The following is a 15,457-nucleotide window of genomic DNA, read 5'->3' as shown; positions in this document are numbered from 1 at the left end:
ATAATAACGACTTGAAAGTACAGATCCATAAAATATCTAACAAGAGTGCATTTCCCAAAATCATAAATAATAAAAAGATACAACAAACCTGTAAACCGCAGAGCTCATTTTACAGGAACGCGCAGAACTGAAACGGGCTTTAAAGCAACATCAAGATAAACATCTAAAAACTATTTTTATAAACCAGAGCTATAGAAAACTTAATGACAAAATATGTTTGATTGTACATGGATGGCCTGTATGAGCACACAGCAGTTTAAAAATCTGCTCCAATCAGGGTATATATAAGAAATGTAGAAACAAGGACATCACTGTATTTATTACTGGATTTTTAAAATGAAATCCTTGATTGACAAGACACTGAACATCATTTAAAACAGACAGCAAAGCATTTTTAATACAGATTTTCTTTTCTTTAGTAGTCTCGTTATCAATAAACAAATTGATATAAAAACACAGGAGCCTACGTTTGATAATGGAGTACCCAAGAGAGCGAGGGCAGTATTAAAACACATCCTGAGCAGAAATCACCTCTTGAGAAACAATGGTATGCGGCCCATTCCATTCCTAAAAGCTCTCTGGTGCCCCCTGCTGGAAACAGTATTGCTTTTACACTTCAAGCTGCCCTCATGATAACAGCGGTATACTGTGCTGTGTCTTGAGGTAGCGCAGATTCACCCTGGTATCGGGGAAGTTTCCACAAAACACACTGCAAGAGTCTGAGCAATGCATGAGAAAAGCAAGAGAAACGTGCATTCATAAGAACAATCTGTTTAATACATTACTAATGTGACAGAACACAATTCCAATGCTCAACAACATGAGGAATACAAGACTGAAGACTCGCTCATATTTGTGGTCCGTGAGCTTTTGATCTGAACAGATTGTGATCAGGGGTGACCAGCATCGTAACCAGAGCTGATTCTCCCGAGGTCACACTGAGGTTTCAAGCTCTACCTGCAGTATGTATATGACTGCTTGGTATTTACTATTCAAATTCCAAATCTGTGTTACACGGCAAACTAACAGAGAAAATGAAGGAGTCTTTCGTACTTCAGCAAAAAAACAAGCCAGGACTCGACCCTGGTGTCCTCATAGTTAAAGCCATGGGGATGACCCTGTTTGTCAAGCAGGTTTATTCTTTTGTTTTCAGTAAATATTTCTGTATTTAGTCAAATATGCTCCTGTTGTTCAAGAGTCTACAATTCTGACAATGTTCTCAAGTCCTGTAAGAGCCTGCAACTGACTTAACTTCTTCACGCATTAAATGCAGGGAGAGGACTACACACCTGTGTGAATTTTATGGTGCCTTTGAGACTGGCTGAATCTCTTCCCACAAGCAGCAGTGATGAGGTTTCTATCCTGTGTGAATGGCTTTGTGGTGTTTAAGGCTTCCTATGTGACTGAATCTATTCCCACACTCACTACAGTGATAAGGTTTCTCTCCTGTGTGAATGCGCTGGTGGATTTTAAGGTTTCCAAACAGACTAAATCTCTTCCCACACTCAGTACAGTGATAAGGTTTCTCTCCTGTGTGAATGCGCTGGTGTCTTTTTAGGTCTCTAGAATGGCTGAATCTCTTCCCACAAACAGCACAGTGATGAGATTTCTCTCCTGTGTGAACAGTCTTGTGTTTTCTAAGGTTTCTTGTGTGACTGAATGTTTTCCCACACTCAGTGCAGTGAATGCGCTGGTGTGAATGAAGATTTTCTAACTGCTTAAAACTTTTATCACTTGACTGTATGTGGGAAGGTTTCTCTCCTGTGTGAATGCGCTGGTGTCTTTTAAGCAGTGATATATGATTGAAACTCTTCCCACAATCAGCCGAGGAAAATGTATTCCCTCCTGTGGGATTTCCCTTGTGAGTTTCTTGAACCTCTAATTGACAGGACCTCTTCCCACCTTTAATAGAACGAGGCAAGGTCTTCAAGTTGCCCTGGGTTTCAGAACTGTTGAAACATGCAGAATGTGGTGTCTCTGTACTCTCCACAGTAAGAGGGGGTCTGTCTTGTAAAGAAGGGATTTTAATGGAGCGAGTTCTCAATGTCTTCACATACTCTTCTTGGGCTGTCGTTTCTCTGAGCTTCTTGCACTGTGGTTTGCCACTAGAAGAGTTTTTGCACTGGGCTGATGGAGTGGAGTCGTGTTCCCCTTCAGCTACTTTAGAATCTAAAGAAAGAAAGAGAAGAGAAACAAAGGTTATCGTACATCATTCTTCCACATGCAATGTTCTGCAGGGCTTCATGTCATAACCATGACAACTAGACCACGGTTCTCCCCAGGCCTTCTCAGCTGGGCAGACCGCCCAGCAAAGTGGCTGTCGCTGAAAAAACCCACTCTGCCCGTCTTGCAGATGCTACTGTGCTTTTATCAATAAGGATTGAGTGTGCTTCCAGCAGACTAGATCACTTGGACGTTGCTGGGTGAAAAAAAAAACAATCATGGAACCACATGACAGCTGTCTTACGTCTTGACACAACATCTAACCAATCAGAGAATTGAAGGGGTGGGTTTTCTGTGTTTAGCAATTCAAGAGGCTAAAACATTAGACTGCTAAAAAAAAATAACTGATCAAAGCAAAAACAGCGATAATGAATGCAGGGTTTTCGAAATAAGCTGATGATCAGCGGCATCCACTGCCTAATACTACATTTATGCTGACTACTTTAATAAAAATATTAAGATTTTTTGGTATTCACAAAAGATTTTTGTTGTACTGTAAGGACATGACATTGAGACTATATATGAGATATATATATATATATATATATATATATATATATATATATATATATATATATATATATATATATATATATATATATATATATATACACACACACACACACACACACACAGCTCTGGAAAAAATTAAGAGACCACTGCAAAATTATCAGTTTCTCTGGTTTTACTATTTATAGGTATGTGTTTGGGTAAAATGAACATTTTTGTTTTATTCTATAAACTACTGACAACATTTCTCCCAAATTCCAAATAAAAATATTGTCATTTAGAGCATTTATTTGCAGAAAATGACAACTGGTCAAAATAACAAAAAAGATGCAGTGTTGTCAGACCTCGAATAATGCAAAGATAATAAGTTCCTATTCATTTTTAAACAACACAATACTAATGTTTTAACTTAGGAAGAGTTCAGAAATCAATATTTGGTGGAATAACCCTGATTTTCAAGCACAGCTTTCATGCGTCTTGGCATGCTCTCCACCAGTCTTTCACATTGATGTTGGGTGACTTTATGCCACTCCTGGCGCAGAAATTCAAGCAGCTCGGCTTTGTTTGAGCAGAAGGAAGCAAGTTTTCTTCCAGGACAACCTTGTACTTGGCTTGATTCATGCCAAAGCTGCCCGATTCCAGCCTTGCTGAAGCACCCCCAGATCATCACTGGATCCTCCACCACATTTCACAGTGGGTGCGAGACACTGGCTTGTAGGCCTCTCCAGGTCTCCGTCTAACCATTAGACGACCAGGTGCTGGGCAAAGCTGAAAATTGGACTCATCTGGGGGTGCTTCAGTAAGGCTGGAATCGGGCAGATTTGTCTTTGTGAAGGACGCATGAATCAAGCCAAGTACAAGGTTGTCCTGGAAGAAAACTTGCTTCCTTCTGCTCTGACAATGTTCCCCAACTCTGAGGATTGGTTTTTCCAGCAGGACAATGCTCCATGCCACACAGCCAGGTCAATCAAGGTGTGGATGGAGGACCACCAGATCAAGACCCTGTCATGGCCAGCCCAATCTCCAGACCTGAACCCCATTGAAAACCTCTGGAATGTGATCAAGAGGAAGATGGATGGTCACAAGCCATCAAACAAAGCCGAGCTGCTTGAATTTTTGCGCCAGGAGTGGCATAAAGTCACCCAACATCAATGTGAAAGACTGGTGGAGAGCATGCCAAGACGCATGAAAGCTGTGATTGAAATTCGGGGTTATTCCACCAAATATTGATTTCTGAACTCTTCCTAAGTTAAAACATTAGTATTGTGTTGTTTAAAAATGAATATGAACTTATTTTCTTTGCATTATTCGAGGTCTGACAACACTGCATCTTTGTTATTTTGACCAGTTGTCATTTTCTGCAAATAAATGCTCTAAATGACAATATTTTTATTTGGAATTTGGGAGAAATGTTGTCAGTAGTTTATAGAATAAAATAAAAATGTTCATTTTACCCAAACACATACCTATAAATAGTAAAACCAGAGAAACTGATAATTTTGCAGTGGTCTCTTAATTTTTTCTAGAGCTGTGTGTGTGTGTGTGTGTGTGTGTGTATGTATATGCATGCACCAAAATAAAATAAAAAAGTGTATTCCTTTTGCTGTGATATCGTAGAAATATGTACCGAGGTGCTTAAGAACATAAGAACATAAGAAAGTTTACAAACGAGAGGAGGCCATTCGGCCCATCTTGCTCGTTTGGTTGTTAGTAGCTTATTGATCCCAAAATCTCATCAAGCAGCTTCTTGAAGGATCCCAGGGTGTCGGCTTCAACAACATTACTGGGGAGTTGATTCCAGACCCTCACAATTCTCTGTGTAAAAAAGTGTCTCCTATTTTCTGTTCTGAATGCCCCTTTTTCTAAACTCCATTTGTGACCCCTGGTCCTTGTTTCTTTTTTCAGGCTGAAAAAGTCCCTTGGGTCGACACTGTCAATACCTTTTAGAATTTTGAATGCTTGAATTAGGTCGCCACGTAGTCTTCTTTGTTCAAGACTGAACAGATTCAATTCTTTTATCCTGTCTGCATATGACATGCCTTTTAAGCCCGGAATAATTCTGGTCGCTCTTCTTTGCACTCTTTCTAGAGCAGCAATATCTTTTTTATAGCGAGGTGACCAGAACTGCACACAATATTCAAGATGAGGTCTTACAAGTGCATTGTACAGTTTTAACATTACTTCCCTTGATTTAAATTCAACACTTTTCACAATGTATCCGAGTATCTTGTTAGCCTTTTTTATAGCTTCCCCACATTGCCTAGATGAAGACATTTCTGAGTCAACAAAAACTCCTAGGTCTTTTTCATAGATTCCTTCTCCAATTTCAATATCTCCCATATGATATTTATAATGTACATTTTTATTTCCTGCGTGCAGTACCTTACACTTTTCTCTATTAAATGTCATTTGCCATGTATCTGCCCAGTTCTGAATCTTGTCTAGATCATTTTGAATGACCTTTGCTGCTGCAACAGTGTTTGCCACTCCTCCTACTTTTGTGTCGTCTGCAAATTTAACAAGTTTGCTTACTATACCAGAATCTAAATCATTAATGTAGATTAGGAATAGCAGAGGACCTAATACTGATCCCTGTGGTACACCGCTGGTTACCACACTCCATTCTGAGGTTTTTCCTCTAATCAGTACTTTCTGTTTTCTACATGTTAACCACTCCCTAATCCATGTACATGTGTTTCCTTGAATCCCAACTGCGTTCAGTTTGAGAATTAATCTTTTGTGCGGGACTTTGTCAAAAGCTTTCTGGAAATCTAAATAAACCATGTCATATGCTTTGCAATTATCCATTATCGATGTTGCATCCTCAAAAAAATCAAGCAAGTTAGTTAGGCACGATCTCCCTTTCCTAAAACCATGTTGACTGTCTCCCAGTACCCTGTTACCATATAGGTAATTTTCCATTTTGGCTCTTATTATAGTTTCCATAAGTTTGCATATAATAGAAGTCAGGCTTACTGGTCTGTAGTTACCTGGTTCAGTTTTGTTTCCCTTTTTGTGGATCGGTATTACGTTTGCAATTTTCCAGTCTGTCGGTACCACCCCTGTGTCAAGAGACTGCTGCATGATCTTGGTTAGCGGTTTGTAAATTACTTCTTTCATTTCTTTGAGTACTACTGGGAGGATCTCATCCGGCCCAGGGGATTTGTTTATTTTAAGAGCTCCTAGTCCCTTTAACACTTCTGCCTCAGTTATGCTAAAGTTATTTAAAACTGGATAGGAACTGGATGACATGTGGGGCATGTTGTCAGTATCTTCCTTTGTAAAAACTTGTGAAAAGTAATCATTTAACATATTTGCTATTTTTTTTTCTTCCTCTACGATTTTGCCATTTGTATCTCTTAAACATTTAATCTCCTCTTTGAATGTTCTCTTGCTGTTGTAATATTGGAAAAACATTTTGGAATTGGTTTTAGCTCCCTTAGCAATGTTCATTTCTATTTCTCTCTTGGCCTTTCTAACTTCCTTTTTGACTTGCATTTGCAGTTCTGTGTACTCTTTCTGTGTACTTTCTTTTTGGTCCTTTTTTAATGCTCTGTAAAGTGCCTTTTTTCGCTGAATATTTTTTTTAATTGATCTATTAAACCATTTTGGCAATTTAGTTTTACATTTAGATTTGTCTACTTTAGGGATATAATTGTTTTGCGCCTCTAGTACTACATTTTTGAAGAACAACCATCCTTCTTCTGTGGGTGTTTTCTCTATTTTACTCCAATCTACTTCTGTTAGTCTCTGTTTCATGCCTTCATAGTTTGCTTTTCTAAAATTGTAAACCTTAGCTTTAGTCTTTACTTTTGAGGATTTAAAAAACACTTCAAATGAGACCATGTTGTGGTCTGAGTTTGCCAGTGGTTCTCTGACCTCTGTTTTAGTTATTCTATCTTCGTTATTTGAAAAGACTAAATCAAGGCATGCCTCCCCTCTAGTGGGTGCCTTCACAAATTGTGTTAGGAAGCAGTCATTTGTCATTTCCACCATTTCTATTTCATCCTTCGTGCTACCCACCGGGTTTTCCCATTTTATTTGGGGGAAGTTGAAATCCCCATTAGTATGGCTTCTCCTTTGCTACACACATTTCTAATGTCATTGTATAACAGATTATTGTGCTCACCGTCTGAATCTGGCGGTCTATAGCATGCTCCTATTATTATGCCTTTTGAATTTTTGTCTGTTATTCTGACCCATATTGATTCGGTTTTATTTTCTTTGTCCAGGTTTAACACCTGGGCTTCAAGACTGTTTCTTATGTATAGCGCTACCCCTCCTCCTCGTCTGTCCTGCCTGTCTTTCCTATGCAGTGTATACCCACAAATATTATATTCGTCCCCATCACTCTCAGATAACCACGTTTCTGTAACACCTATCACATCATAGTTACCTGTTAGTGCAGTAGCTTCAAGTTCTAGAATTTTGTTTCTGATACTTCTAGCATTTAGATAAATACATTTAATGGTTGTCTTACCTGAGTTGTTGTTCTTGTTTTGATGCGGTCTCCCTTCTGTTTTTTTGTTGATTTCTCCCCCCTTCCTTTCTAGTTTAAATGCTTCCGAACCTGCTCGAGGATCTTTTCTCCAAGTAGACTAGTTCCCTTGTTATTTAAATGCAGTCCATCCCGTCTATACAGATAGTCCTCGTTGTAGAAAGTGGTCCAATGATCAAGATAGGTGAAGCCTTCCCGTGTGCACCACGTCTTCAACCATTGGTTTTGATTTATTATTTCCAGCTGTCCATATGGTCCTTTGCAAGGTGCGGGTAGTATACCAGAAAATACCACAGTTTTGGTTTTCTCTTTTAATTTCCTTCCTAGCTCTCTGAATTTGTTTTGCAGGGATTTTGGTCTGTCTCTTCCAATGTTGTTTGTACCGATGTGGACGACTACTACCGGGTCGTCTCCTGTTCGTTCTAGGAGCCTGTCCACATTTTCAGTGATGTGCTTGACCGAGGCTCCTGGAAGGCAGCACACTGTTGTAGTAAGGGGGTCCAAACTGCGAACTGAACTTGCTGTGTTTCTCAATATGGAGTCCCCAACAATCATGACCTCCCTTCTTTTTGCTGTCTGGTCACCACTGTCAATAGGGTCCTGGATGTTGTTCCTTTCATTCTCTTGTTGTTGGTTCTGCTCATCAAAATTCTGAAGTGACTCAAATCTGTTGGTTGTTTTGATTTCTGGTGGTTGTGTTTGACGAAGTTTCTTTTTTTCCCTGCTTCTGCCTACCTGAACCCAGCTGTTCTGACCTTCTATCTCCCTGGTGGCTTTCAGTCTGTTAGGGGTGATGCAGACTTCCATGAATTGTGGGTGTGCCAGCTCCTCAAGATCCTGTTGCTGTCTCACTTCTTCCAGCTCCATTTCTAGCATACTTACTAGTTTATGCAAATCCTGGATCGCGCGGCACTTTACGCACACTTGGTTTAGCTCCGCTGGGTTTTCTCGGATTTCCCACATCAAGCAGGTGTCACAGATTACTGGCTTGAAGACCATGTTGAGGGTTTTTTTTTTTTTTAAGTTTAGTTTCTTCTGCAGCTGTCAGCCTGCTTTCAAACTGCTTCGAAACTGCTCTGTACTTTTCCACGCTGTACTTTTCCCACTCGCTGTCGCTTCCACTCGCTGTCGCTGGGAAGACTGCCTCGTTTAACTGCGTTGTTCTGCTGTGCTGTCGGCTCCTCCCCTCGCCCGTGTCTCAAAACGGCGCTGAATTTGAATCAGCTGCTCCGAGTTTCAGCTTGTTTGTTATCAGAAAAACACACGCGGCTGTGTTTCCCCAATGTCCTCTGTTTTCTGATTAAAGCAATTCAAGATGCAATTTCTCCTTTCTGCTTCGAAACTGCTCTGTACTTTTCCACGCTGTACTTCTCCCACTCGCTGTCGCTTCCACTCGCTGTCGCTGGGAAGACTGCCTCGTTTAACTGCGTTGTTCTGCTGTGCTGTCGGCTCCTCCCCTCGCCCGTGTCTCAAAACGGCGCTGAATTTGAATCAGCTGCTCCGAGTTTCAGCTTGTTTGTTATCAGAAAAACACACGCGGCTGTGTTTCCCCAATGTCCTCTGTTTTCTGATTAAAGCAATTCAAGATGCAATTTCTCCTTTCTGCTTCGAAACTGCTCTGTACTTTTCCACGCTGTACTTCTCCCACTCGCTGTCGCTTCCACTCGCTGTCGCTGGGCTTGTAAGTATAGAGGCTGTATGCCTTTAAGAAGAAAGGCGTGACGGGATACCAGTGGAACGCTTGTCAGCTATATATACATTATAAATGCTAAAGTGCAGAGGTGCTGGATTAATACACTTCGGTTTCATTCAACAGTTATGATGGTGAACAAAGGTGTGGGACTACTGTTGTGTAAACAAATAGTTAAAATGAAAACCTGCATTAAAAAAAAACAGAGAAAACCTAAAATAGTGCACATTAACAAGGGAAAGGTGAAAAACTAAATGACGTGCATTAACAAGGGAAAAGGGAAAAACTAAAAGATGTGCATTAACAAGGGAAAAGTTAAAAAAGACGCGCATTAACAAGGGAAAAGCGAAAAACTAAAATAGACGTGCGTTAACAAGGGAAAGGGAAAAACTAAAATAGACGCGCATTAACAAGGGAAAAGTTTACAGGGTTTTTTTGGTTTTGTTTTTTTGTGTGAACTCCAATAAACCGAACTTATCTTTCCCCAGTCAATATTTGGCATGAAGAAACACCAACGCTTCGTCACTGTGTTGGGTCTGTGTGTTGAACACAAGTCAATGAGCAGTTCAGTGATTGGCTGCTTGAGATGAGGAGGATTCGTTTACCAGCTAGTGTCCCTCAAGTGTCAGTCACAGCAAGAATGATGTCAGCATGTCAGTGACGTGGAAAATGAAAATCTACCTGCTTTTATACCGTTTAAACTGGAATATTGAAAAATCCTGACTCTATACAACCAAGTTATTAACTACCTGCATGGTGATAGTACTGCTATTAATGGAATATTTTAATTTGAAGACACACGATATGTAGAACTATGTAGCGCTGAAGGGGGAAATGTTTCTTCTGGGGACGCTAAGCAACCCGACTGGATGTGACATCACCCAGTGATGGACATGTGATCCCTGCAGCTCTGTAAAGCTGTGGGAGCAGCACAACTGCAAACTGGCTACCAGGAATGGGGAAAGGCACAGATCTAACACAGGGGCGTCCAGAGCTGGCTCTTCCACTCCTGCTCTTTGTTCCAACCCTGTTCTAAGTTGTTTAATTGAACCAATTAAACCTCCATCCAGGCACAGGAGCAGCACTTTATAGAAGTGAACGTGTTCAATGTGGAGTGGAATGGCTTGCAGGAGCGTGATTGGACACCGCTGATCTAACAGCATTCTAAAGAGGCGGGGCAGTGGCTGCACATCTAGCAGCTGCCTCAGGAGCAAGCACAGTTATGTCCTTGTTGACAGAGTGGCTGGGCAGCTCCCCTTGGTTAAAATATGAATGTGAAGCACACTGCTGGTGTTCAGTAGCTGCTCTGCAAGATGAATAGGCAGCTCAATGCTGCTTGTTTTGTAGGGTTACCTCTAAATCCCAGTTCACATTCAGATGGAGAATCATCACACAGGCTGGATCCCAGCTTGTAGTTCTCTTCAAGTGTACAGGCATTATATTCAGCAGGAAGTTCCTCTGCGATGTAGACACATTCCTGCTCTATGAACTCCTCTTTGATAGGAGCACATTCCTGTTGAGGGACCTCTTCATCTTTAACAAACAGCAGCTCTGTAACCTGCATTAGACTTGCACAGCACTCCTGCTCAAAGGACTCCTCTTGTGTGGAAACTGCTTCTATCTTTGGCTCCTCCTGTGCTTCAGATTCAGGGATAGCATGGCTCTCTCTGGGATCTGTGGGGAAACAAAATTGTATAAAATTTCAACTCTTTCTTACTAGCTCGGCTCCTCTAAAAGCCAGCCCCGTGTCAGAATGCTACTGAGAGTTGTCTTTGGTCTAAGAGGAGGTATTTCTCTTATTTATTTATATTTAATAAAGCACATCTAACCCTAGTACCCTACCCACAATGCCATGGTTCATGCTTTTGCAATGATCAAATATTTATTTCAGCTCCTATCAACATTCTGTGCTGGCTGCTTTGATCAGGGATTGTATCAAAATAACCCCTCCAGACTGCTGTGCTCAATAATGTGCAGCTTGCATTTCCAGTGACTGTTCCTCAGTTATTTCGTATAGGGGTGAGCTGGTATAATAGTTTGGAGGTTTAGGTTCATTCTGGTATTGATCCCATTCCTGTTATTCTACATTGCAATCATCAGATAACACTGTGTTTGTGCTCCTATGAACAAAGTGAAGGAAAAGGCATTTTCATATGAACATCTTTATATTATACATCCTGCACAAAACAAATAAATCCAATCACATCCCTTGTAGTATTGCAATACATTTGTAATGGTGTGGCTATCCCTATTGCATGCATCCCGAGCAAACTCATCTCTGCTCTTAAAGAATAACCCCGAAAAAATAATAAACACGAAAACACGTCCTGCTGCTGTGCGCTCATATTAGGACCCCAATCATTATTCTAACCCTCTGCAATAAGGCTATGACTGGCTCAGTGGGACTCTATACAAGACATCGCTTTACCATGAGGATACCATTTCAGCCTCTCTAATTACAGACTGGTTAAGACTTACCAGTATAGTACTTTTAGTTTCTAGAATAGCTATTTAAATATGAATTAGACTAGGCTAGATGCACTACCTTCCTATAGGTCTATAAAATAACACAACGCCTCAATTAGACTCCTTATAACCAATATTAGGACAGAGCTGTGCTACTAACCGCGCTTATAATCACCAAACACTTTAAAACGTCTCTTAAGAGAAACTCCAACCAAGACTTTTCCAGTAGAAGGTGGTTTGAGGTGTTGGATTGACCGAGCAATACCGCACAATAAAATCAATCTTACCCTGAAATATGAAAGGCTGTTTAATGTCTGTATCTGCAGTGTTTATACACCCTCGCACGGCTCTCAGCTCGCTCTCTGATATTTCCAGTCTCAGCTTCAGACTTTCATTCTCTCTCTTCATTGCAGTCATTTCCACTCGGAACTCAGTGAATCTGCTGCCGACAACTTCAGTAATTTCCCGCAGGACGGAGTCTACAGCCGCTTTCACTGCGCGCTCGACGGGAGAGGCGAGCTGCTCTTGAAAGAACGACACGGAGACACTGACGTCCATCTTCACTGGTTTTAGTGGCAGACTGGTCTCGGCAAATCAGCAGCGCCTACAGCCACCTCTCTCCAGGTACACAAAGCAGCCCTCTCTCTGTCCGGAGCTGTAATGAAAGCGTCCCAGCAGAAGGCGTGCCTGGATGATTCGGCGCGTATCCTTGGCTGGCCTCCCTGTGGAAGCGAGGGCGGCTCGACGCGGTTATGAAGCTGGATGGCAGAGTTCTCCATGTTGGCTCTTTGCGCGCTGTGTTCTATGCAATGCTGACACCGCGCCGATCCGAAATGGCGCCAGTTTCCACCGGCTCTGCTTTCTAATGCGCATGCTCAATTCCAAAGCCGCTGGGCGCGTTCATGTCGCGCAGACTTTTGAGAGTCTGCGCAGGTCCCACGTCAAACGACACTTGTATAGTCAGCAGCCGGTCAGTATCACTGCTTTGCTGCCACAGTAATTCAGCAACAGTATTAATCTTAGCAAAGCTGTGCTTTTATTGTGCTAGATGGTTACAGTACTTTGTTTTCATGTCGTTTCTTACACACACCGCTGACTCGCTACGTTAATCACCACTGCAGCGATACAAAATGCTAAAAAATCCTCAATCCGTTTAGACAGTGTTAAGCTTGTTATTACTTTATTTTATAGTTTTGTCAATAAAATGTAATCTTTCAACATAAAAACGTTGTCTGTGCTGTTAATGATATATTTTGCACGACTGTGTTATACATGCAATTGTGTTAAAACGCTGTACTTGTTTCCGATCGCGTTGCTTATTTGACACGGAATAAAAGCAGCCAGTCTAGTGAATAAATGCATTAGAAACAGCGTTCTCGCGATTCATTAACTTTCCCTTAGCGGCGAATCGTAGCTCCTGCAGAGCGGACGCGTCCCTCCTTCACGTATACAACCACGCTCTCAACGCACGTGTGCGTGTCCAGGGCATTTGGTGTTTCTGAGCTCTGCGCGGCATCCGCGGTTAAGCTGCTGTGGCTTGAGTTCATATTCACAAATCAAACCCACAAAAGCAAGGTGATGAAGGCATGCTTAATGTGCTCACTGTAGTATACTAGGAGGACGTTTTCAAAAAATAAGTCAGTTGTTATCCTTAAGAATTACAGCTACCAGAAGTGGGGCTCAAACCCACACTGACATATGTCCACTGGATTTTAAGCCCAACACCTTCACCACTCAGCCATCCTGGTTCTGTTCACTAGCGATCAAACGAATGCCGCTGATCCATGCAGTACAGAAAGCAGAGCTCGGCGCACCACAAAAATAACTCGTTTCAGCGGACCTGTCTTCAATGAAGGCATTACCATACGTGTTCTTTCTTTCTTTCTTTCCAATAAAGCTTTAGGACAGTATATACACATACACGCTTTTCGTTTGTAAATCACAAGTGTGTAAAGCGGATTCGTATTCTCTTTCTGGTCAGTTCTTTGTTTCAACACAGTGAGTCTTCCCTCTGCTCGTGTATTGTCACGCTGACTACTATCTATATGAAAGTGCCCCAGTCACCTAAACGATAAGGCACTGGCCTCCTAAACCAAGGATTGTGCTCAATGTTTTATTAAAAATGAACAATATTTGTATCTGCTCTTTGGCAGTGATATGTCTGCAAGTCTTGATATCTGCTATCTATACTCTTGATGAGCACAAAGTAGTCGTGGCTGAGTGGTTAAGGCGATGGATTTGAAATCCATTGGGGTTTCATGAGGGTTTGAATCCTGCAGACTATGTGAACCTTTTGCATGTCTTCACATTAAAGGTCTGGTCAGCTTAAATGCCTCAATTATTACATGCTGTGAGAGAGGGAGAGGGAGGGAGGTGTGTTTTCATGGCATGATATAAACTCTAGCAGTCTTTTTGTCTCAGAAACATGTTCTATATTGGACTGTAGTTTCTCCTCAGTGTATATCTTGAAGGGCACTGAACCAGCAGTCTTGTATCTGATCGGATTGCTTCACTGAATGATCCAGTAAAGCCTTTGTTACTTTACTGCCGTGTGTTTTGGGTTTTCTGAACTGTCTTGTTTACTGTGGAGCAGATGAGGATATTTAGTGCTTGTGTTTGAGTAAAGGCTTGAGCCAAACGTAGGATATTCTAAAGCACATTGTTATATTCTGTCTGTGTAACTGTAATGATGCTGCTGTGTGTGAACTGAAACAACAGATGCAGATGGGATGATTCCCCATTGACATGAATGAGTGGATTCAGACTAATGGGTTTTTGTCAGGTCTCAGGCTTCACTTCTCTCACTGTGAGGTTTCCAGCACAGTAATACACGGCAGTGTGTTCAGTCTTCAGGCTGTTCATCTGTAAGAACACAGTGCTGCTGGAACCGGACTTGCTGACTGTGAACCAGCCCTGGACTGAAGGCAGGTAGCCTGTGTTTCCTTTATAGTAGATTACTGCCAGCCATTCCAGTGCTTTCCCGGGGGGCTGAAAAATCGAGTCTGTGCCGTACCAGCTACTGCTGTCAGTCAAAGAGTGTTCAGAGATTTACAAGACAACTTGAGAGATTCTCCTGGCTTTCCAACTTCTGAACTGGGCTGGGTTATAGCATCAGCACAGCGTGCATCTGGAAATAAGAAACACACACAAGCTGTAATAATAATAATAATAATAATAATAATAATAATAATAATAATAATAATAATAATGAGTAATTGTGATTAGAATTGGTTTCTCTTATTAGATTGTGAGCCCTTACATTACAAATCCACACAGAGCAGCAGTAAATCTCTCAGGAAATGCATTGTTTGAAGGCTTGGCTTCTGCTGTATCAGATGCTTCAGTCTCTCCTCAGACTAACACTGAGAGCTGCTTCAGGTATTTAAGTAGAGAGGAGCTGCCACCTGCTTTGCATAGAGGATCAGTGTGCAGTGCATTCAAATGGCTCTGTGCTTTTTTCATATATAACAACAATCACTTCAATGCATCATTAGGCAACAATTGTGTAGAGGAGGGGCATTGAAGAGCCTCTGAATAAATACTTCATTGTGTAATAAATACTGATGGAACACAAACACAATCCAATTCTGGATTTAGATGCTTCAGTTTAGACTGACATGTCCCTTAGAAAAAAGTAGTACCCTGAAAGCATACCTGGGTCCAAATATTCATGGTTTAATATACTATTAGTACTGGTAGGCTTTACTGTTTTCTATTCCTGTTTTCTAAGGGGCTGTCTATTCATTAGACAGACAGATTGGAAGAGATTTAAAGAATAGAGAAGAATAAGCTGACTGCTCGGACGTGTTGATTATAAAGGAGGAAGGCCACTCATTGTTCACATACTCCAGTGGAAATAGCAGTTTGACTTGCTAATGAGAACATAACCTTTTATAAATCATTCCTTTAATGGCTGTGGTTGAGAAAGAGAGATTATGGATGGGGATCTCAAGCACAATAGAAAGAAAGCAACGCTGATGTATGGGTAAGTAAACTGGGCTGAGCTGAGGGGGGTGATGCTGGGATGCCAGAATCACTGTTGAGCCCTCTTGAGATGTCATGGACTAGTC

General features: G+C 41.4%; 1 protein-coding gene and 1 non-coding gene across 2 annotated transcripts; both read right to left on the bottom strand.

Moving 5' to 3' along the window:
- Positions 1 to 365: 365 nt before the first annotated feature.
- On the bottom strand, positions 366 to 12,308 carry LOC121319173 (zinc finger protein 79-like). The gene is made up of 3 exons (XM_041256359.1): positions 11,675 to 12,308; positions 10,275 to 10,595; positions 366 to 2,169 (listed from the first exon to the last, which is right to left on the bottom strand). The coding sequence occupies exons 1-3, from the start codon at positions 11,943 to 11,945 to the stop codon at positions 1,358 to 1,360; spliced, it is 1,404 nt and encodes a 467-aa protein (XP_041112293.1). The 5' UTR covers positions 11,946 to 12,308; the 3' UTR covers positions 366 to 1,357.
- Positions 12,309 to 13,052: 744 nt separating this feature from the next.
- On the bottom strand, positions 13,053 to 13,135 carry trnal-uaa. Its single transcript has one exon. It is a non-coding gene; the product is annotated as a tRNA-Leu (tRNA).
- Between the last annotated feature and the right edge of the window lie 2,322 nt (positions 13,136 to 15,457).

This window comes from Polyodon spathula, chromosome 8 (genome assembly GCF_017654505.1).
Source record: "Polyodon spathula isolate WHYD16114869_AA chromosome 8, ASM1765450v1, whole genome shotgun sequence".
Lineage (NCBI taxonomy): Eukaryota > Metazoa > Chordata > Actinopteri > Acipenseriformes > Polyodontidae > Polyodon > Polyodon spathula.
Note: the sequence above shows the minus strand (reverse complement) of the source record. Positions and strands in the feature narration are given on the sequence as shown.